This window comes from Prionailurus viverrinus, chromosome D1 (genome assembly GCF_022837055.1).
Source record: "Prionailurus viverrinus isolate Anna chromosome D1, UM_Priviv_1.0, whole genome shotgun sequence".
NCBI classification, from domain to species: domain Eukaryota; kingdom Metazoa; phylum Chordata; class Mammalia; order Carnivora; family Felidae; genus Prionailurus; species Prionailurus viverrinus.
Window position 1 is genome coordinate 101,687,727 of NC_062570.1, and position 24,901 is coordinate 101,712,627.

The following is a 24,901-nucleotide window of genomic DNA, read 5'->3' on the forward strand; positions in this document are numbered from 1 at the left end:
TTATTAGGTATATATATTACACATATCAGAAAGTATTATATTCTTGGGGTGCTTGGGTGGCTCAGTTGGTTAAGCGTCCAACTTTGGGTCAGGTCATTATTTCACCTTCCTGAGTTCAAGCCATGCATCGGGCTCCTAATTTTACATCAGGTACTGCTACCAAAAGAAAAGGTTGCTCAGCATTAGTTTCATTTATGCATTTCAATTTAAACTTCAATGAGATAACACCATAAACCAAGGGTAATATCTAGTTGTTGGTGAGTATATGGAGGAATGAAAACTCATACATTGTTGGTGGAAAATTAAAATGGTATAAATATTTAAAAAACATCTGGTTTAAGATTCACCATCTTAGAAAGTAAAAAGGCAGCTAATATATTTAGGCCTTCCACTGCCATGTGAGAGAGAAAAGACATCACATTCCATTGCAAATATTCTATGTGAATGTCCACAGAAAGCTTATTTATAATAGTAGACTGGAAATAATTCAAATGTTCTTCCACTTGAGAAAGGATAAACAAATTATGGAATATCCAAGCAAATGAATACCTTTCAGCTATAAAAAGCAATAAATTATTGGTATGCACAAAAATATGGATGACTCTCAAAATTATTATGCAGAGTAAATGAGATCAGACTTAAAAGTGTAAACAATATAACATTAAATTTTTAAAAATTTAAAAATCTCAAATGCAGATTCATCTAAAGTTACACAAAACAGATAATATGACAAATTCCAAACAGTGCAAGGAAATGGCATAAGAGGCATAGAGCTTGGAAAGGAAGAAACGAGACCCTCTGTAGTACAAATGGCATGTTGTCCAATAGAAAACCTCAAGGAATCCCCCCACCAAAATATGAGTTCAGCAAGATCACAGGATTCCATGAAAGCACAAAGATAAAAGATCAACATACAAATATATTGTAGAAACCAAAATTTTAAAATACCATTTATAATCACACAAGTATAATGAAATATACTCACAGTGAAACTCAGAAAACATGTGCAGGATCTGTATGCTGAAAAGTATGCTGATTAAGGAAACCACAGAATATCTGAATAAATGGCAGGACGTACTGAGTTCATAGATTAGAAGACTCAACCAAAGATATCAATACTTCCCAGACAGATTTATAGGCAATACAATGCAAACAAAATCCCAGCAAGATATTTTATAGATAAGGTTGAGTTTATACTAAAATGTAACGAACGGTCAGGGACTTGGCATAGCTGAAATACCTGAAAACATGTAGAATAACATGGAAGAAACTCTCTGCTCCATGTAATATTCAAAACTGTATACCATTGGTGTAAAGAAAGACATATAAAGCAATGGAACAGAATAGAGAACCCAGAATAGACTTTTATAAAAGGTACAACAAATTTTTCATGGAAGTACAAAGTTAATTCCGTAGAAGATGGGTAACACTTTTAAAAAAAATCATTCTGGAATCATTGAATATCTGCAGACAAAAACAAACAAACAAACAATGTTGACCTAAATCTTATACAAAGTATACTCCCAAATGGATAACAACTTTATTGTAAAACTATGATATGCTTAGACAAAAGCGTAGGGACAAATCTCTACAGGACCTAAGAGCAGGCAAAGAATTTAGAGACAGGACATCGAGAGCATAATATGCACAGGTATACATTGATAAAGTGGAAAATCAGTGATCTTGCTGAACTCATATTTTGGTGGGGGGATTCCTTGAGGTTTTCTATTGGACAACATGCCATTTGTACTACAGAGGGTCTCGTTTCTTCCTTTCCAAGCTCTATGCCTCTTATGCCATTTCCTTGCACTGTTTGGAATTTGTCATATTATCTGTTTTGTGCAACTTTAGATGAATCTGCATTTGAGATTTTTCTTGATAAAGTCAAAATCAAACTTGAAACAACCTACTCATCACGTTCTTAGAAATGATTCCTAAAGAATCAAAATGTATGTTCACACAATCAGCTTAAGAAAATGTTTACAGAATTTATATTCATAAGTGTTGAAAACTGGGAAGATCCCAAATGTCTTTCAATGACGAAAGAGTTGAACAAGTTGTACCAGAAATACCATGGAATGCCATTCAGCCACCTTAAAGAAAAGGGTATCCACACACAAAAACGAGGATGGATCTCAAGAGAGTGAAGCTATCCCAAAAGATTACAAATTGTGGACTATTTATAAAACCTTGTTCAAGTGACAAAACTATGCTGATGCAAAAAAGATTAGTGGTCACCATTGGTTAGGAACAGTTGCCCAAGAGGTGGGAAGACAGTGTAGCTTTAAAGGGATAGCAAATTTGTTTTTCGGGTGTGGAGTTTGGTGAGCTCTTTATAGATTTTGGATACTAGCCCTTTGTCTGATATGTCATTTGCGAATATCTTTTCCCATTCCGTTGGTTGCCTTTTAGTTTTGTTGGTTGTTTCCTTTGCTGTGCAGAAGCTTTTTATCTTCATAAGGTCCCAGTAATTCACTTTTGCTTTTAATTCCCTTGCCTTTGGGGATGTGTCGAGTAAGAGATTGCTACGGCTGAGGTCAGAGAGGTCTTTTCCTGCTTTCTCCTCTAAGGTTTTGATGGTTTCCTGTCTCACATTTAGGTCCTTTATCCATTTTGAGTTTATTTTTGTGAATGGTGTGAGAAAGTGGTCTAGTTTCAACCTTCTGCATGTTGCTGTCCAGTTCTCCCAGCACCATTTGTTAAAGAGGCTGTCTTTTTTCCATTGGATGTTCTTTCCTGCTTTGTCAAAGATTAGTTGGCCATACGTTTGTGGGTCTAGTTCTGGGGTTTCTATTCTATTCCATTGGTCTATGTGTCTGTTTTGGTGCCAATACCATGCTGTCTTGATGATGACAGCTTTGTAGTAGAGGCTAAAGTCTGGGATTGTGATGCCTCCTGCTTTGGTCTTCTTCTTCAAAATTCCTTTGGCTATTCGGGGCCTTTTGTGGTTCCATATGAATTTTAGGATTGCTTGTTCTAGTTTCGAGAAGAATGCTGGTGCAATTTTGATTGGGATTGGTTCCTCAGAAAATTAAAAATAGACCTACCCTATGACCCAGCAATAGCACTGCTAGGAATTTATCCAAGGGATACAGGAGCACTGATGCATAGGGCCACTTGTACCCCAATGTTCATAGCAGCACTCTCAACAATAGCCAAATTATGGAAAGAGCCTAAATGTCCATCAACTGATGAATGGATAAAGAAATTGTGGTTTATATACACAATGGAATATTACGTGGCAATGAGAAAAAATGAAATATGGCCTTTTGTAGCAACGTGGATGGAACTGGAGAGTGTGATGCTAAGTGAAATAAGCCATACAGAGAAAGACAGATACCATATGGTTTCACTCTTATGTGGATCCTAAGAAACTTAACAGGAACCCATGGGGGAGGGGAAGGAAAAAAAAAAAAAAGAGGTTAGAATGGGAGAGAGCCAAAGCATAAGAGACTGTTAAAAACTGAGAACAAACTGAGGGTTGATGGGGGGTGGGAGGGAGGAGAGGGTGGGTGATGGGTATTGAGGAGGGCACCTTTTGGGATGAGCACTGGGTGTTGTATGGAAACCAATTTGTCAATAAATTTCATTTAAAAAAATAAATAAATAAATAAAAATAAAAAAATAAAAAAAAAGGGATAGCAAAAGAAAAATTTGGGGGGACAGAATAGTTCTACAATTTGACTGTGGTGGTGGTTGAAACGATGCGAAAATGGGATAAAACGCAGAGCAGTAAGGTTTACCAATACATGAGAGAATAACCCCAAACTGGTGAAATCTGAACAATGTGTGTTGTACCAATGTCAATTTCCTAGTCATGAAATCATACTACAGTGTAGCAAGACGAACTCTTCGGGGAACTGGGTGTAGATTACCCAAGACATCTCTGCATGCTTTTTTTTTTACAACTTCCTGTCAATTTATAATTATTTGAACACAAAAAGTTTTTGAAGATGGCAAATTGAAGTTGACTTGGTGAATTAAGAGGCAGGAAGAGTAGAACGGGTTTAACATGTGCGAACGCTAAGACTTCTGAAGCGATGGACATGTTTGTTGCCTTGAAAGTTTTTACAGCTCCATCGATATATACATATGCAAAGCTTATCAAATTTTGTGCTGTATATATGTGCACATATATGTGTATATATGTGTGTATATATATATATATATATATACACACATATATATACATGTACGTGTATGTGTGTATAAGCTTATTCTATATCCAAAAACAAAGGAAAATTGACAATAGAAAATTGACAATTGACAATAGAAAGTAGTAGACCAGTACTACTTAAATGAAATGTTTGCTATTGGGTAACTTGAAAATAAAAGGGACGACACAGTCTAATAAATTACATGAAAGATACTTATAATACTATAAATGCACATTTAACAAGAAGGATATAATTAGGTAACATGAAAGGGAAGAGGATCTGTCTTGCATTTATTGAAGAGTATATAGAGATAATATATCTGAAATATTTAGGAAAATTAATGAGTATATTCAACTCCCTCTTATCAAGAATACATTATATATATTATATATATATTATATATATATTATATATAATATATATAATATATTATACATTATATATTATACATTATATATTATATATTTTATATTTTATATATAATATATAATACATATTATATATAATATATATTTTATATATATTATATATATAATATATATTTTATATATATAATATATATATTATATATATAATATATATTTTATATATATAATATATATATATTATATATATATACACACAAATTTTAAGGGGACAAATTCAGGGCTGTTCACTGAGGCCGGATACCGTAATGATGTAATGGTGATAGCTGAGGGTTGGACACACGACATCTATCAATAAAACAATAAATGAAAATTGGGAAATTTGTATCATGGACTCTAATACAGAAAGAAGCACAAAGTGTCATATCATCTGTGCACAACAAGCAATTAAAGTGACAAATGCAGCAATGAAATTTATAGAAATATAACACATATACATAGTTGTGCATATGTAACATATGAGAGTTTTGCAAGGATAACTTGATAATCTAGGTATATATTAAATACAACAGAGCATGGTTCAAGGTAGGAAAGAAAAATTGAGATGATCTGGGCACAAAAGAATAAAATACCGCACTGTGAAATTAAAGAGAAAAACAAAATCAAAGCAGAAGTGGTAACCAGTCAGTGACGGCAACTCGCTATGCAATGAGAAGGACGCATAGCAAACTTCTGCCTTGGACAGGATAACAATAAAAACAAAACGAAATTCAAGGAAACAACACACCACATTTGCTTAACGTTTTAATTTTATTCCATGCACAATCTTTTCATTAAGTTTTTAATGTTTGTTTATTTTTGAGAGACTGAGTGAGGCAGAGCATGCAGTGGAGGGGCAGAAGGGGAGAGAGAGAGACGCAGAATCCGAAGCAGGTTCCAGGCTCCTAGCTGTCAGCACAGAGGCCCATGTGGGACTCAGATGCAGAAGCTGTGAGATCCTGACTTGAGCCGAAGTCGGACGCTTAACTGACTGAGCCATCAGGTTCCCTATTCCATATATAATTTTAAAATAATTTAATAGAACAGAATTTATCAACTCTCCACTGTGTCACCAATTTGAGGAGACCTCTATGGAAATGGAAGCCCTGATGAACCTGCCCTAAATATACGGCATTTTTATCAAGAGTCCTATGCAGTGCTGGGGCGCCTGGGTGGCTCAGTCCGTTAAGCATCCGACTTCGGCTCAGGTTGTGATCTTGTGGCTTGTGACTTCGAGCCCCTGTTGGCCTCTGTGCTGACAGCTCAGAGCCTGGAGACTGCTTCCTGTTCTGTGTCTCCCTGTCTCTCTGCCTCTCTCTCGCTTGCACTCTCTCTCTCGAAAATAAATGAACGTTTAAAAAAATTTTTAAAAGGGTCCTATGTGGTGTAAATGAAAAGTTAAGTAAGGGCGAAAATAGGAGAGAAAGAAAGAAAGAAAGAAGAAAGAAAGAGAAAGCTAAATAGATGATAGATGGATAAATAGGTGATTGAATATAGATGATGATGATAGATGATAGATAATGATAGAGATAATAGATGTTTGAATATAGATGTTGATGATAGAGAGATGGGCGATTGCATGTAAATGATGATGATGATGATAGATGATAGATAGATAGATAGATAGATAATAGGTGATAGATCAACCGATAGATAATTTATTCTCTGGTGAATACAAATTGCCCTTGCCTGTTAATGGACAACTTCCAGACATTTTTTAATGCCCTCATATGCTTGAGCCATCATTAAACAAATTGCTCAGCATCTCCTGAGGGAGAGTCTCAAAAGATGAAGAGAACCCATAAATTGTTCTCCATATGCCATGTTAAGAAACACATATGGGAGTCAAGACAGAGGGTCCATTACAGGTAAAAATGACAGAAAATTTGTGTGGTATCTCATATTATCAAATATCCACGATGTTTCGGTGATGTTTGGTAAGTTCCACTTTAACTTCGTGGCAAAGCTCTCGCAAAATGTGACCATTTCTGATTTTGTTTGCTTTGCTTTCCCGTAACCATAATGCCTGAGCAGGAGTAGGAATTACCTCGTTTTTTCCTTCTTATTAATTTTTTGAATGATTTCACATGGTGGAGAGGCTAATGCTTCTGTGACTCTTTGAAACTTCATTTTTATATAGTTATGCAATACTTCCATTTAATATGAATAGTTTTACCTCAAACGGAGACCAAAATAAAAGCAAATGGTACACAGCCAAAGAGACATGAATTTTTTTGAGTTAGCAAAATTAAGAAACTTCAGGTAGTATCTGTCATTTTGATGTCTTTCCAAATGTTTATTTAGTGACTCTGGACACTTTTTGTGATTCTCTCAAAAGTAATTTAGTATTTAACGATTGTTTAAATAAACATATCAATACAATTATCCTCTGAGGTCTTGATAAGGAAAAAAAGGGGTGGTCACCTCACAATGAGGTGTGCAAAGCCTCATTTGGACATTTGGAGACCTTTAAGTAGCAAGTTTTATGGAAATGGAATGATGTAGAGTATTCTTCATTTTCCAGTAGGATCTGACAGAAAGCGGGAAGAATTATCTCAAAGGATATAGCTTTAAACAATTACATATCAAACATCCAACAGAGACAGTAAACTATGAAAAAGCAATGTGATTCTTTTTATAGAACTCCAAAGCTAGTGAGAGGAAATGCTTTTATCTTTCTTCACCTCACAGAAAACTTGGTACTAAAAAGTACTATTTATTTGTTTAGCTTTCCATGATTGCAAAGGAAAACAAAACAAAGTGGAAAGAAACAAGCAAAACAACCAAAACTCAAAATTTATACTGTTTGTATTGCATTTATGGAGTATTTCTCTAATATTGTCTCCTACTGATACACATTATCATATTTCTGTTATAAGAAAGGTGTGTGCATCAGAGCAGAGGAGTATCAAGAGGTGACAAACCTAAGACTCAGGTAAGTTAAAGGGAAGTTACACATAATTACCTTTATATAGAATGTTGTGGAGTTGTATGTTTTTGTCTGCTTAGAGCTCACTCAGCGACTTCTGATTTGACCTGTAATTTCATTGCAGACAGTATTATTTCCCTTTTCCTTTTTTAAATAGAAGCATTGATGCCCACGACTTTTTAAACCAAAAATACTTCTCTTACGTTAACCTGCCATCCACCTTCCACTCTGGAATAATTTTTTATCTGTGAGTGTTTAGGATATTTAGATACACGTCATATGATTATATACATGTTTGTCTGCATTATGTGCTACATCATAGTTTGAAGGTGTTTTTGTGGACTTAGTGTAGAGAAGGATTTCAAATCCCATCCAGGGACCCACATATATCTCGTCTTCAGTGCGTTGTATTTTGTCTTTAAGCTATTGTGTATCACAGTGGCTTTCAACTTTTATTTTTCCTTAAAGTGTGATTTCCGCTAATCCAAAGGGAATTCTTGTGAAACTTCATTATGTCAAACCTCTGCCAGTAACCTATTCTTCCTCCAAATTTACCATGTTCCCTTAGTTTCTTGCTCGAGAAAGTGCATCTGATTTGCTACATTTGAGTTAGTATATCTCTATTTTAGTAAAAATGCCACAAGGGGAAGAATAAGGTTTTAAGCAAGTTTATATCAGAATAACTTATCTGAAATGATACTAAAACTGATAAAAAATTAGAAGATAAGTAACCCAAGGAGTCACAACACGATTATTCAAATGTTGTCATGGAAGAGTGGTGAGGTATGTCTTGCTTGAACAGTTCCTCACCTCTTCCTATGACAGCCTTGACAAAGAACTTCAGTCCCAGGCCAGAGAATGCACAGGTATATAAGTCAGGAAAGTAGAAACATTTCAGGTAAGTTACTATCACTCTTTCAAAAACACACAAACAAGCAAACAAACAAGCAAATAAAAACCCATAATGTACTTAATATTTGTGAACTATTTCCAGGTAACATAGACACATTAAAGTATGGAAACTTCATTTATCCTATCTAAAACTCATCAAGGAAACATCAGCTTTATATATGAGATAAAGATTTTTAGATAACTCACATTTTTTTGCCCAAATTAAATCTTTGGATATACTATAAACTGAAATACAGCTGAAAGTATATCTCCATACATGTATCTCCTGGTATGTTTCACCATGTCCCCCAAAATAATTCCCATTCTGATGTGTTACACTTTTCTCATTCATACACCTGTCAAATATCTGTCAAGTATGCTAACTTTCCAGTCAGTTTCACATGTAGGCATACCTTTCATAGGACCATGCTTGAGTAGTGGGCTTTATGCAATTGGGGAACTTCTGGTTTAACATTTTTATTATAGGGGCACCTATGCTTCCGTTGGTTAAGTGTCCAACTCCTGATTTCGACTCAGGTCATGATCTCATGGTTTGTGGCATGGAGCCCTGCAGTGAGCTATGCACTGACAGGGCGGAGCCTGCTTGACACTCTCTCTCTCTCGCTCTCTCTGACCCTCTCTCTGTCTCAAAATAAATAAGTAAACATTAAAAAAATTATAATATATAATAGACATATGTATTAGGTCATATGATTTACGTATCTTATAAATGTCATTTTGTGATTGTATCATATATGGTAGAAAGAATACTTTAAAGAATGGTAAAATAAACACCCATATATCTAATCCCTGAAGTTTTCATTTTTTTGTTTCTGCTTTAGCATCCATATCTACTTACCTTTATGTATTTATTTTCTATCTATCAATAAATAAGTCTATTATCTATCCACCTAATTATATCACCAGGGTTTTTTAACATTGTTACTGCTGTTATTCCTGACTGAATATTGTCATGGCCTAGATATTAGATATATTAAGATATTTAGCAGCTTAACTTGTGTCTAACAATTGGAAATCAGTAGCATCCCGACTCTTGGATATGACATTCAAAATGTCTCTAGACATCAAAATATATTCTTTATGGAGTAAAATGCCTCCAGTTGAGAACCACCTATTTCGATTTCTTTATGCGTATATAGTGGTCTACATGGGATTTGGGTTTGTTTTCAAATATCCTAAATTGGACAGTTTGGATGTATCTTATTTATACTAGTTGGCCATACCAAGCCCTCTCTCAGGAGACAGTACATAATATATATTGACTATGATGATGTATCTATCCATAATAGATTTTCTAGTAAACTTGGATGGAAAAACACAATCTTACAGTGTTTAATGAATTTATTCTCATGGGAATCACACAACGTCCTGAGCTGCAGGCTCCATTATTTGGGTTCTTCCTCATCATCTATGTGATCTCAGTGGTGGGCAACCTGGGCCTGATCATCCTCGCCAAGGTGGACTCCAGGCTACAAACACCCATGTACTTCTTCCTCAAACACCTGGCTCTCACTGATCTGGGTTATTCAACAACTGTGGGACCCAAAATGTTAGCAAGTTTTGTTGTGGAAGAAAACACAATTTCCTATCATTTGTGTGCCACACAAGGAGCATTCTACATTATGTTCATCGTTAGCGAGCTTTTCATTCTGTCGGCTATGTCCTATGACCGCTATGTGGCCATCTGTAATCCTCTGCTCTATCCAGTCATCATGTCACAAAGGGTGTGTCAGGTGCTGATGACAATCCTCTATCTCTACAGCACATTTATGGCTCTACTAGTCACCATAAGGATTTTTAGTTCATCCTTCTGTGGTTACAATGTCATCAGCCATTTCTACTGTGACTGTCTTCCCTTGTTATCCTTGCTCTGCTCAAACACGCATGAAATTGAATTGATGATTTTGGCTTTCTCAGTTTTTAATTTGATGTCCTCCCTTCTTATGGTTGTTGTGTCTTACCTGCTGATCCTACTAGCCATAGTCGGGATGAACTCAGCTGAGGGTAGGCACAAAGCCTTTTCTACATGTGGGTCCCACCTGACAGTGGCCACAGTGTTTTATGGGACTATGATATTTATGTATGCACAACCTGAGTCCAGTCATTCCTTTGACACAGATAAAATGGCATCCATATTTTACACCCTTGTTATCCCCATGTTGAATCCCATGATCTATAGTCTGAGGAACAAAGACGTAAAATGTGCTTTCCATAGGATATGGAAAAAGTTATGAGGTACCTTTTCTTAAGTTTATTACATACTGCGTGGTTCCTATGAATTAGATTACCAACATTAAACATTTCTTTTCCTTCCTTCAGAGGGAAAATCAAGGATAAATGAGTTCAAGATACGTATCTAGACATTGACTTCTATGTACCAGTCATACTCTGAAGTGTTCTAAATACACTGTGAATAAATAATACATATACATTCCATTCTTGAGGTAAAGACAAGAGTTATAAGCATCATAATTAGGTAATATGTTAGTACAATAGAATGGTTATGGGCCTATAATTCTAACACCAAGCAAGGAGTGTGGGAATGCTGTGTGGGAGTGAAGAAGAATACCTGGAACAGGAAGAGTTAAAATAACTCCTGTGTCATTCTCAACTATCAGAATAAACTTTCCCGTGTCTATGTATCATGTATATAGGTGAGTTTCTCTGTAAGTATGTTCTTTCTATGTAGCCTACACAGGTTTCTATGGGATGTCTAAAACACAGTTGATTATAGTTTTAGGCAGGTTCAGTGTATTGCCTTAACCTGAAGTCATCAGTCATCTGAATGTGCTCCAATCTCTCCATTCCATGAGGGGGGTCTATGTCCTGGTCTTTCCTCATGAGTGCCATTACTTTCACTTAGGAGCCTCAGAAAGTCTATTGACTACACACACTTGGCATTTCAACAATCCAGAAGATCAGCACAGCACCTAATTATAATTATCATTTGCAATCACACAAGTATAATGAAATATACCTAGAACAAAACCCAGGAAATATGTGCAGGATCTGAATGCTGAAAAAAATGCTGATTAAGGAAATCAAATAATATCTGAATAAATTTCAGGACACACTGAGTTCATAGATTAGAAAACTCAACCTACTAAATGTATCAATCCTTCCCAAACAGATCTATAGGTAATACAACCCAAACAAAATCCCACCAAGGTATTTTATAGATATAGTTGTCTTTACACTAAAACGTGTATAAAAGATGAAGGACTTAACCTAGCTAAAATACATGTAAAAATGTAGAATAACATAGAAGAAAACATTCCATTTCATGTTAAGTTTTGTCATATAACAATCAAAACTGTGTAGCTTTGGGGGAAGAAAAGACATGTAAAGAAAAGGAACGGAATACAGAACTCAAAAATAGACTTACAAAAAGTGCAGCTAACTTTTCATGAAGGTACAAAATTTAATTCAGTAGAAAAAGGATAACATTTTAAAAATACTCATTTTGAAAAATGGTGGAGTAGTAGGAAGACCTTAGGTTTTTTTTGTCCCTTAAACACAACTAGATGGCCATCAAATCTTTCTGGATATCCAAGAGATTGACCTGAGGACTGACAGAACAAATTTCACAGCTAGAGGAAAAAGGAGGCCATATCATGGGAGGTATGTGGTGCTGAGGCATGGTTTGGGGAAGAAACAGATCATACGTGCTGCAGAAGGGAGGAATCCCTGGTCCCAGTGAGGTGAGCAAGAGCTGAGAACACTATGTATACACACAAGGAGAATATTTCCCCAAAGTCATAGGCTGGGAAAAATGAGAGGGGCTGATTTCCATGAGTTTTTGTAACCAGAAGGGTTCAAAGACTGGAGATATAGAGGTCCAATGGGGAAAAACTGAGATTTCCCTCTAAGGTCAGGAAAAAGACAGGGATGTCCACTCTCACCACTAATATTTAACATAGTACTGAGAGTCTTAGCCTCAGCAATCAGACATCAAAAAAGAAATAAAAGACATCCAAATCAGTGAGGATGAAGTCAAACTTGTAAAGAAAAGGGAAGAAGCAGTATAATAAATTATATAAAAGATGCTGATAATGCTATGTATGTACAATTAAGAAGAAGGTATAATTTATGCACCTGACATGAAAGGGAAGATCCAAGATATGTCTTACATTTATTAATAAAAGAATATGTTGGGATAATATATCTGAAATATTTGGGAAAAGCAATGAGTCTATTCTATTCCTTATCAGATATATATATATATATATACACACACACACACACACACACACACACACACACATATGTATGTATACACACACACATACACACACACACAAACAAACAAGGGGAGAAAAGGGGCAGAGGGAGAGAGAGAATCCCAAGCAGGCTCTGCACTGTTAGCGCAGAGGCTGACATGGGGCTCGATGTCATGAATGGTGAGATCATGACCTGAGCTGAGATCAAGTCAGAGGCTTAACCTCCTGAGCCACCTAGGCTTTCCATATATATAACTTTTAAGGGAACAAACTCAGGGCTGTTCATTGAGGCTGGATACTGTAATGATGTTGTTAATGATAGCTGAGGGTTAGACACACATATATCAATAAAAAAATAAGTGAAAAATGTTTAATTTGTATCATGGATTATAATACAGGAAGAAGAAAAAAGTGTGATATCATCTATGCATAGCAAGTAATTAAAGTGACAAATGCAACAATGACATTTATAGAAATATAACACATATACATAGTTGTGCATATGTAAAATATTATATTTTTTCAAGGATAACTTGATAAATTAGGCATATATCAAGTACAAAAGAGCATGTTTCAAGGTGGGAAAGAAACATTGAAATGATTTGGACACAAGGAATAAATAAAATACGGCACTGTGAAATTAAAGAGAAAAACAAAATCAAAACAAGTGGTTACTGGTCAGTGACAGCAACTGACTATGCAATGAGAAGGATGGATACATAGCAAATGTCTGCATTGAAAAGAAGGATAACTGAAAACAAAAATGAAAATCAAGGAAATAGCATGTCACAGTTGCTTAATGCAGGATACTTATCCATGTACAATTTTAAAATAATGTAATACAACAGAAGTTATCAATTATCTACCATGTCACCAATCTGAGGAGACCTCTGTGGAAACGGGGACTCCTGGTGAGCCAGCCTTAAATATATGACATTTTAATCAAGAGTCCTATGCAGTGAAATGAAAAGTTAAGTATTAGTGAAAAATAAGAGTGAAGTAATAAATAAATAAGTAAATAAATAGGTGATAGATGGATAAATAAATAGATAGATGATATATTTTAGGTAGATGATAGATAGAAGATAGATGATAGATAGATAGATAGATAGATGATAGTTACATAGACAAATAATGGATAGATAATGGATGCATAGATAGATTAGATAGATGATAGATAGATAGATAGATAGATAGATAGATGATAGATAGATAAATGATAATTTTACTCAGTGGTGAGTATGAATTGTCCCTGCCTATTAATGGACAAGCTCCAGGAAGTTTTTAATGCCTTCATATGCTTTAGCCATCATAAACAAATTGCTCATCATCTCCTGAGGGAGATTCCCAAAAGGTGAAGACAACCCATAAATTGTTCTCAATATGCTATGGTAAGAAATACATATGAGAGTCAAGACAGAGGCTTCTCTACAGGTAAAAATGACAGAAAACTGTGTGCCATCTCCTACTGCCAAATATCCACAATGTTTCAGTGATGTTTGGTAAGTTCCATTTTAACTCCTTGGCAAAGCCCTAACAAAATGTAACTATGTCTGATTTTGTTTGCTTTGTCTGATTTTGTTTGGGTATAATTATCTCAAATAATATAACTGTAAAAAAATAAATATCAGGCACCCAGATGGTTCAGTTGGTTGGGCATCTAATGCTTGATTTCAGCTCAGGTCAAGATCCTGGGATCATGAGATCCAATCCCATATCAAGCTCCCTGCGGAGCCTGTTTAGGATTCTGTCTGTTCTCTCTCCTCTCTCCCCAGCTCACACTCTCTCTCCTTCTATCTAAAATAAAAATGATAAATAAATAAATAAATAAATAATAAATATTCAGCAGAGATCATAAACTATGAAAGAGCAACTTGATTCTTTTTTGAAAATGTTTATTTTGAGAGAGAATGTGTGTATGTGAATGATAGACGGAGAGAGAGAGAGAGAGAGAGAGAGAGAGAGAGAATCCCAAGCAGGCTCCCTGCTCAGCACAGAACCCAACTCGGAGCTTGATCTTCCACCTGTAGGTCATGACCTGAGGTGATATCAAGAGTGGGGTACTTAACTGACTGAGCCACACTGTTACTCCTATTTGATTCTTTTTATAGAATTCTAAAGCTGGTGAGAGGAAATGCTTTTAACTTCTGCCACCTCATAGAAAAATTGGTACTTAAAAAGTGCTAATTATTTTTTTTTAGGCTTCCATGATTGTAAAGGAAACAAAACAAAGCAGAAAAAAACTAACAAGCAAAACCCAAGATGTATACTGCATTTGGACTGCATTTACTGAATATATCTCTAATATGGTCATCTACTGATACCCATTATCATATTCCCATTAGAAAAAAGATGTGTGAATCGGTGTAGTGGAGAGTGTCAAGAGGTCACAAAGGTATAAGGAAGACTCAGGTAAGTTAAGGGGAAATTACATATAATTACCTTTGTATTTTATGTTGTGAAATTGAATGTTTTTGTCTGCTTCTAGGTCACTCAGGGACTTCTGCCTTGCAATTTTATTGCAAACAATATAGTTTCCTTTTTTTTTCTTCAAACAGGAGCACTGATGCCCACAATTTTTTTAACCAAACCTCATTCTCTTACCTTAACGTGCCATCTGTTTCCCACTCTGGCATAACTTCTTATCTGTGGGTGTTTAGGATATTTAGATACATTTTATGTGATTATATACAGGTGTATCTGCATCGTGTGTTCTATGATAGTTCGAAGGGTTTTCTGTGGACTTAATGTAGAGAAGGATTTCAAATCACATCCAGGGATCCATGTATATCTTACCTTTAGTGTATTGTATTTTGTTTCTACGGTATTGTGTATCACAGTGACTTTCAACATGTTTTCTTTAAAGCATTCTACCCTTTAATTCAAAGGGATTTTTCATAAAACTTCTTTATGCGAACCTTCTCCCATGAATTTTTTTTCCTCCTCCCAATTCCACCATGTTCCCTAACTTTCTTGCTTGATAAAGTATATATGATTTATTACATACAAGTTAGTATATCTATATTTTAATGGGAATGCCATAAAGAAAATAGTTGTTTGGTTTTTAGACAGAGAGTGAGAGAGAGACAGCATGAGCTGGGGGTTGGAGGGGGAGAAAGAGGGAGAGAGAGAGACTCCAAACAGGCTCCACACCTAGTGGGGAGCTGGACATGGGGCTTCATTCCAAGACCCTAGGATCGTGACCTGAACTGAGATCAAGAGTTGAACACTCAACCGACTGGGCTATCCTGGTGCCCCAGAGGAAGAATAATATTTTAAGCAAATTCATACCCAAATAACTTATATTAAGACACTACTAAAATTGATACATAAATTAAAAGATAAGTAACCCAAGGAGTCACAACACGATTATTCAAATGTTGTCATGGAAGAGTGGTGAGGTATGTCTTGCTTAAACAGTTCCTCACCTCTTCCTACGATAGCCTTGACAAAGAACTTCAGTCCCAGGCCAGAGAATACACAGGTATATAAGTCAGGAAAGTAGAAACATTTCAGGTAAGTTGCTATCACTCTTAAAAACACCAGCTGGGGTACCTGGGTAGCTCAATCGATTAAGTGTCCAACTCTCAGCTTGGCTCATGTCATGATATCCTGGTTTTGAGAGTTCAAGCCCCATCTGGGCTCTGTGCTGTGACTGCAGAGCTTCCTTGGGATTCTCTGTCTCCCTCTCTTTCTGCCCCTTCCCTGACATGCTGTGTCTCTCAAAATAAATAAAAATAAACTTAAAAAAATTTTTAAAAACACAAGCAAACAAACAGAAGCCCACAGTGTACTTGATATTTGAGAATTATTTCCAACTATTTCCATTGTCTACACAAAAGTTCTTCAAGGAAATGTCAATTTTATATATGAGAGTTTTATTGTCATATAGACTTTTATTCTTGTATATCTCCTGGCATGTTTCACCACATAAAAAATAATTCCCACTGTGATCTGTCAAACTTTTCTTATTCATACGCTTGTCAAATATCTGTCAAGTGTGTTAACGTTCCAGCCAGTTTCATAATAATACCTTTCATAAAACCATGTTTTGAGTAGTGGGTTTTATGCATTTGGGAAATTTGTGGTTTAAAAATTTTATTATATAATTGACATACATATTATGCCGTATCATTGATGTATTTTATAAATGTCATCTTGTGATTGTATCCTATAAATCATAGAAATAATGATACTTTAAAGAATAGTAAAATAATCACCTATATCTTTGATCCCTAAATTTTTAACTTGATTTTTATTTTTGCCTTAGTATTCATATCTATGTATTTCTATCTATCTATCAATCTATCCATCTATCTATTATCTATTATCTATCATCTATCATCTACCTATTTATCATTTCTCTTTCTCGTTCTCTCTCTCTCTCATCTATCTATTTAATTGTATCATCAGAGTTTCTTAATTTTGTTACTGTTGTTATTCCTGGCTGAATATTGTTATGGCCTAGGTATTGGATATATTAAGATATTTAGCAGCTTAACTTGTGTCTAGCCATTAGAAGCAGGTAGAATCCTAACTCCCAGATGTGACAACCAAAATGTCTCTAGACAATGGGAAGTATTCACTGTGGAATAAAATGTGAATGGAATGAGAACCATTCATCTATTTCCATTTCCCTTTCTTTCTCTAAGCATGCATAGTAGTCTTTGTGACAGATGAGTTTATTTTCAAATATCCTAAATTGGATAGTTTGGATGTATCTTATTTATACTAATTTGGCATACTAAAACCTCTCCAAGGAGATAATACATGAAATCTATTGACTCTTATGATGTATCTATCCAGAATAGATTTTCTACTAAACCTACATGGAAAAACATAATCTAACAGGGCTGAGTGAATTCATTCTCATGGGAATCACAGACCGTCCTGAGCTGCAGGCTCCATTATTTGGGCTCTTCCTCATCATCTATATGATCTCAGTGGTGGGCAACCTGGGCATGATCATCCTCACCCAGATGGACTCCAGGCTACAAACACCCATGTACTTTTTCCTCAAACACCTGGCTCTCACTGATCTGGGTTATTCAACAACCGTAGGACCCAAAATGCTAGTCAATTTTGTTGTGGATCAAAATACAATCTCCTATTATTTTTGTGCTATACAGCTCGCTTTCTTTCTTGTGTTCATCATTAGTGAACTTTTCATTCTGTCAGCGATGTCTTATGATCGCTATGTGGCCATCTGTCACCCTCTGCTCTACCCAGTCGTCATGTCACAAAGTGTGTGTCAGGTGCTAGTGGCAATCCCCTATCTCTACAGTGCATTTGTGTCTCTTCTAGTCACCATGAAGATTTTTAGTTCATCCTTCTGTGGCTACAATGTCATTAGTCATTTCTACTGTGACAGTCTCCCCTTGATATCTTTGCTTTGCTCAAATACACATGAAATTGAACTGATTATTCTGATCTTAGCAGGCTTTAATTTGATTTTTTCCCTTTTGATAGTTATTGTGTCTTACCTCCTGATCCTTACAGCCATCGTCAGGATGAACTCAGCTGAGGGTAGGCACAAGGCCTTCTCCACCTGCGGGTCTCACCTGACAGTGGCCACCGTGTTCTATGGGACTCTGATATTTATGTATGTGCAACCTGAGTCCAATCATTCCTTTGACACTGATAAAGTGGCGTCCATATTTTACACCCTTGTTATCCCCATGTTAAATCCCTTGATCTATAGCTTGAGGAACAAAGATGTAAAATGTGCAGTACAAACAATGTGGAAAAAGCTATGTAATCTTTTTTCTTAAAGTTTAGGTACAATATTATCCCCGTAAGTTAGGATATGGGCTTCAAACTTTGTTCTGTATGTCACTAGAAGGAATCATAGGAAGCACAATGTTCAACATACATTCGGAAGTTGTGTTCTAAGTGCCAATCACACTTCTATGTGTTGTAAATACGTTAGCATACAAATAGAAAAAAATAGTTGCCTTCCTTGAGAGAGAGAGATGCATTATAAATATAATAATTAGGTACAATTTATAGTATAGTGGAATTTGTCAAGACTCCATATACCATAGGATATGGTATTCCATGCAGGTAAGACAGTGGGTATGCCATGCAGGAATGAAGAAGAAGAGAAGGCACAAAAAAAAAGTTCAAATGATTCTTGTGTTGTTCTCAACCAATAGAATGAATCTCCCAGTGTGTGTGTTTGTGTTTGTGCTTATGCGTTTGTGTAAGCATATTCTTCTCCTTTAGCCTTTATACTCTTCTTATGGCATGTGTTGAAATCAAACTTCAAGGCTTCAAGGAGGCTCAAAGTAGCACTATGATTGGAAGTCATCAGTCATGTGAATTCGCTCAAACGCCCCAGTACCACGTGGGGGATTTCGAGGTCCTGGTCTTCTCATCAGTTGCAGTTGTTTCTATAGATAAGCCCTAGAACGTCTATTGACTCAACATACTTAGATATGTAGTAACTCACAACATCAGTGCCGCATTTCATCTGTCTTAATCAGTCCATTTCTCTATACCAGTAGATATACAAATTAAGATCAATTTTCTTGATTATAGTTAAAAACACTCCATTATATACTTTAAAGATGCTAAGAGAGTAAATCTTAAATATTATCCATGCAAAAAACAAATGGTACTCATGTGACATGCTGGAGACTTCAGCCAATGTTAAATTTTAGTCATATTTCAGTACATAAGTGTATCAAATCAACACACTGTACATCTTAAACTTACACAATGTTATATGTCCTTTATACCTCAATAAAGCTGGAGAAAAGAAAGATAAATTTCTTGAGGTCTCCCATAGAAGCTTCCAATTTTTTTATTTTATGATTTATTGGGGTCTTGATCTCTGAGTGCTGTGTTTGTCTAATGAGGTTGTTACACTTTCTTATCTCTGAAAAATAAAAATACTTATGGCTTAAAATTCATTTTCTAATTGGTTTTGTGTCTTTGCATAAGAAGTCTATTCTATCTTGAATTAGGTTTGTTGCCTTTTTCATGGGATAACTTTCTTTGGTATTGGTTCTTATAAGCTTGTAATATAGTTTTATTGGGATCCATTGTTTCACTGCATTGATCTGATGATCCCTAGCTAAGAAGCACAAAGAGATAATCCCATAATTTGGCCTATACTATATTTCTAGTGAAAGTTTAGTAAGGTATGAAACAACTTATATAGTATAGGTTACATCTTCTGGAAAACTTCCTCCTAACCATTCTGAATTTCCACCTTTTTGTTTACTTCTAGCATTTTTATCACTCATGGAAATTTACTTACATCACAGAGAGATTGGAATGTTTTCTCTGTCCTCCATTATGGAATAAAATGTTCTATATATTCAGTCAAATTTGAATCAAAATAACTCTTTGGAACAAAAAACTCCACTGTATGTGTATCTTTATCTGAGGATACACTATAGAATTTATGTCATTATTTTTTTAATTTATTAAGAAGAAATATGCACTGATGAATTTTGGAATATAAGTACATGGAAATATTTTGTTTCCTAGAGGCAAAAACTCATTATTTGTGGCTGCCAAGATTATGAAAATGCTTACACTGATATTTTTGGTTATATATTTCCCCATATTATCCTTAGTAAATGATTATAACTTTTGAAATAGAAGAAGGTAAAAGTCTCCAATACCTGAATTTGAAAACTATAAGCTAACTCTACATAACCCACTATCCCACATCTAAAACAAATCTTGTACCTTTCATATTCCCTCAAATGATAAACCAGAAACAGAACAAAATACATTGAGATTTACAAATTTTAATAATATATTTTATTTTAAAAGTTAGTCTATATTTTACTATTAAGTACACCTATAAATTATTTCAGGAAGTATAATATTTTCCATAAAATGGAAAAATTAAAAAATTGATGCTTGGTACATAACTGAAATTTGCATATGATGTTATGAAGAATGTTAGAAATTTACATATTAATCAAAGATGATTCAGAAAGATTGACAAAATTTAGAATATAAAAGGTACAAAAAATTTAGAGACACTAAGGGTGTCTTTAAAAAATCTGTGTTTTAGGTTAGGATATTAAGAATAGGTGTGTTATATATTTTCATATTTATGGACCCTAAGAAATACTGTATTAAAAAATTCAGGATGAAAGGAATCTCAATATGGAAATATTTATGAAAAATAACTGTCACCAGTCCAAAATCAAGCCCCGGAGTCGACTGGGAAACTCTACTAAATGTTAGGTAAAACAAATAGCCAATTACCATACATTTTCTTCTAGAAAACTGAAGTGAAAAGTCAATTTTCTTGGAGGAGTGCTTTCCCTTAATATTAAAAGCAAAAAACATCATAAGGAAAGAAAACAACAGAACAATATAAGTTATGATTGCTTACGCAATGGTTCCAAGAGTTCCAGCAAATGGAATCTAGCAGTAGGTAAAAACAATCATGCGCAGAATTAGGCTTACCCCAGAAATGTACAGATGATTTGACAGTCAAAAATAAAATCACCATATTAAAAATGAGAAGGGGAAAAAAAGTTGGCATCTCAATAAATGCAGCAAAACATTTTAAAGTTTCAATATCCATTAAAAATACAAACTTTGACCATACTAGTATTAAATGGGGTTTTAACGTCTGTTAAAAATAAAAACTTTGGCCATGCTAGTGTTAAATGGGACTTCTTAAAACTGATAAGGAGCACTGATTAAAAACCTACATAGACCTACATATACATAAACCAGTATATCCCATATTAAAAGAATGAAATACATTTCCATAAGAACACAAACAAGACAAGGAGGACTCTTCTTTCTGATTCTGTTCAACATTGTGTAGCACTTCATGTTCAACACACCATGGCAAGGAAAAAATAAATACATAATAGAGAGTCTACAGATTGGAAAGGAAGAAGCAAAACTTCCTTTGTTTTTTAGCAAATGACAGGATTGTGCAGGTAGAAATCTAATGGAGCCTACAGAAAAAAAGTAATGGAACTGAAAAGTGAATTTATTGTGGTTTCAAAAAGGAGGATCAGTATGCAAAATAATGGTTAATTTCTATAGACTACCCAGGAAAAAGTAGAAATGGAATTTCAAATACCTGCTACGAACATATCAAAACTATAAAATACTTAAAGATAAACATGAAAAAATATTTGTACACATAATTAAGAATCATCCTTATAAGACACTAAAGAATATGTAAGTAAGTGAGAGAGAAGCTATGTTTATTTTCTGGAATAGTCAATGTTGTTGAAAAAATTTCTCAAATGTATCTATAGATTCAAGGCAACTCCAACAAAAACCCAAGCAGGCATTATTTTTTGGTAAGCACTGGGAAGCTGAAACTAAAATACAGAAAGAAATGCAAAGACCTAGAATAGCTGAATTAACTTAAAAAAAGAAACAGAGTTGTAATATAAACATTATGAAAAACACTAACTGATTGCAAGCCTCATTCCAAAGCTACAGTTGTCAAAAGGGTTTGGCACTGGTATAAAAATTGATGATTAGATCAATGAAACAAAACTGATAGACCAGAAAAGGACCCATGCATATGTGAACAACAAATTTTCCACAAGGTCAAAGAAAAAGGCCATTTGTTGAAGAAAGAACAGATCTTTCAACCAATGATAATGGACTAATTTTATATATACATATATATACATGTGTATACCTGTATATGTACATATCTACTATATAGAGAGACATATATAAAATATATTTTAAATATATATATAATATGTATATATATACATCATATATATATATGCGTATATATATATATATAAACTATATATACACAAAATATTGAATGTTGACCCATAATTCATATAAGGATTCACCTAACATGGATCACAGATATAAATATAATACCTAAAATCTAAAAATTTCAGGAGAAAACATAGTAGAAAATATTCATGATTTTGGGTTGCGTGAAGACTTCTTAGATACAACACCCAAAGTAACACCAACAAAATAGAATTTTGATACATTGTACAACATGAAAATGAAATCTTCTACTCTTCAAAAGATACTCTTAAGAGGATGTAAAACCAATTTATGTTCTGGAAGATAAGAGTTTCAAGTAACGTATTTCGTAAAAGACTCATTCCACAACATACACAGAGATCTCAAAACTCAATGGTAATAATAATAGACCTCCTGAATGGGCAAAACATTTGGAAAATACTTCACCAAATAGCACCTGGGTGGCTCAGTCGGTTAAGCATCGGCTCAGGTCGTGATCTTGCAGTTTGTGACTTCGAGCCATGCAACAGGCTGTGTGCTGACAGCTCAGAGACTGGAGCCTACTTCAGATTCTGTCTCCCTCTCTCTCTGCCCCTACCCCTCTCAGTCTGTTCTCTCTCTCTCTCAAAAATAAATAAACATCAACAAAAAATTTAAAACCTCAATAACAGTCTAGATCTATTAGAATACCAAGATGTTGGTGAGTATACAGAAAACTAGAATCTTTCATGCATTTTTGATGGAAAAGTAAAATAGTATCAATATTTGAAAATAGTTTGTTATAAGCATCAGTGTCTTCAAACTTAAACATAAATTTAACACATTATTGAGACTTTCCACTCTCACGCTTTTTCTACAAGAGAAATGGCAACACATCTTATAAGACTTGTATCCAAATGTCCATAGCAACTGGAAGATTCAGAACATGTCACTTCCAAATCTGTTGCTTTGGCGTATTGATTACTTTGAGCTAAAGATGCAGAAAACACAGGTAGTGCAAGACAGGCACTCTGAACTTCCTTTTTCCCTCTGAAAGCAGAAAATGAAATTCCCATGTCAATGATGACCACCTTATACCAGAAGGAAAACCATTCTCATCACCAGAGATGGAGGCTCGAAGCCAGAAGAAACCTGTGCAGAGCTTGATAAAATAATTCCTACCTGTTTTTAGTCCCCCTAAATATTTTAATCTTCTACAATAGCCACTATTTTTTGCATTTATTTTATTATCTTTTTAATTTTTGGTATTTATTTACTTTTGAGAGGGCGAGACACACAGAGAGAGACATGAGCAGGGAGAGGCAGAGAGAGAAGGAGAAACAGAATCCGAAGCAGGCTCCAGGCTCTGAGCTGTCAGCAAAGAGCCTGATGTGGGGCTCGAACTCACAGGGCGTGAGATCATGACCTGAGCTGAAGTCAGACACTCAGCCAACTGAGCCACCCAGGCTCCTTGCCACTATTTTTTTTAACGTTTATTTATTTTGAGAGAGAGAGAAAGAGAGAGAGAGAAGATCCCAAGCAGACTCCGCACTGTCAGTGTGCAGCCTCATGCCGGGCTCAAATCCACAAACCATTGGTCATGACCGACCTGAAACCAAGAGTCAAACCAACTGAGCCACCCAGGCACCCGCCCCTACAAATGCCACTCTTTGTTCAACTTAGTAGATAAATACTTGATCCTGCCAGTTCGCTGGGTTTTCATACTTCTTGTGAAGACTCCCACATACATGTAAAAATTTACTAAATAAAATCTGTATGCTTTTGTCCCATTATCTCTTGTGTCAGTTAGATCTCAGGCCAAGGTGGAAACATTAAGGTGGTAAAGGAGGAATTTTTCTCCCCCTTCAGTTTTATTAACTTTTATTGTAATGGCCTCAAACTAGAAACAAGCCAAATGTTCATACGCTTGAGAATGGACTGTAGGATATCCAAGCAAGTGAATGCCACTCTCAGTGAAGAGAAGGAGGGAAACAAACCACAAGAGACTCTTAAAAATAGAGAACAAACTGAGAGTTGATTGGGGGCGGGGGGGGGGGGGGGGGATGGGCTAGATGGGGGATGGGAATTAAGGAGAGCACTTGTTGTGATGAGTACTGGGTGTTGTATGTAAGTGATGAATCACTGAATTCTACCCCTGAAGCTAATATTGCACTGTATGCTAACTAACATTTAAATTTAAATAATAATAATAATTAAATAAATAAATAAATAAATAAATATTTTTTTAAAAAGTGATAAATTATTGGTACATCCAAAAATGTGAATGATCTCAGAATACTTCTGCTGAGTAAAAGATGGCAAAACGAAAAGGCTAAATAATTTACAATTACATTTACAAAAAAAATCTAAAAATGCAAAATCACCTATATTTACATGAAGCAGATCAAACAATTCCCAGAAAGTGCAAGAAAAACACATGGGATATTTACAACTTGGAAATCAAAACAAACAAAAAAAATGAAATGATCCTTACATGCAAATGATATGTTATCTAATGAAAAAAATCTCCACGAATCTGAAAAACAAAAGTTTAAAACAAAATTGTGAGTTCAGTAAGGT

At 35.1% G+C, this 24,901-nt stretch overlaps 3 protein-coding genes across 3 annotated transcripts in view; all 3 read left to right on the plus strand.

Moving 5' to 3' along the window:
• Positions 1–9,709: 9,709 nt before the first annotated feature.
• On the plus strand, positions 9,710–10,636 carry LOC125176870 (olfactory receptor 8K3-like). The gene has a single exon (XM_047878778.1). It carries the CDS (start codon positions 9,710–9,712, stop codon positions 10,634–10,636), a length of 927 nt encoding a protein of 308 aa, XP_047734734.1.
• Positions 10,637–10,957: 321 nt separating this feature from the next.
• Positions 10,958–24,901, plus strand: part of LOC125146859 (olfactory receptor 8K1-like) — a 56,180-nt gene continuing 42,236 nt past the window's right edge. Inside the window, exons 1-2 of the mRNA XM_047823760.1 lie at positions 10,958–11,056; positions 14,968–15,034. The gene's annotated coding sequence lies outside the window, so the exon portion shown is untranslated. The remainder of the gene's footprint in view (positions 11,057–14,967; positions 15,035–24,901) is intronic.
• LOC125146861 (olfactory receptor 8K3-like) lies at positions 17,452–18,393 on the plus strand. The gene has a single exon (XM_047823762.1). The coding sequence runs from the start codon at positions 17,452–17,454 to the stop codon at positions 18,391–18,393; it is 942 nt and encodes a 313-aa protein (XP_047679718.1).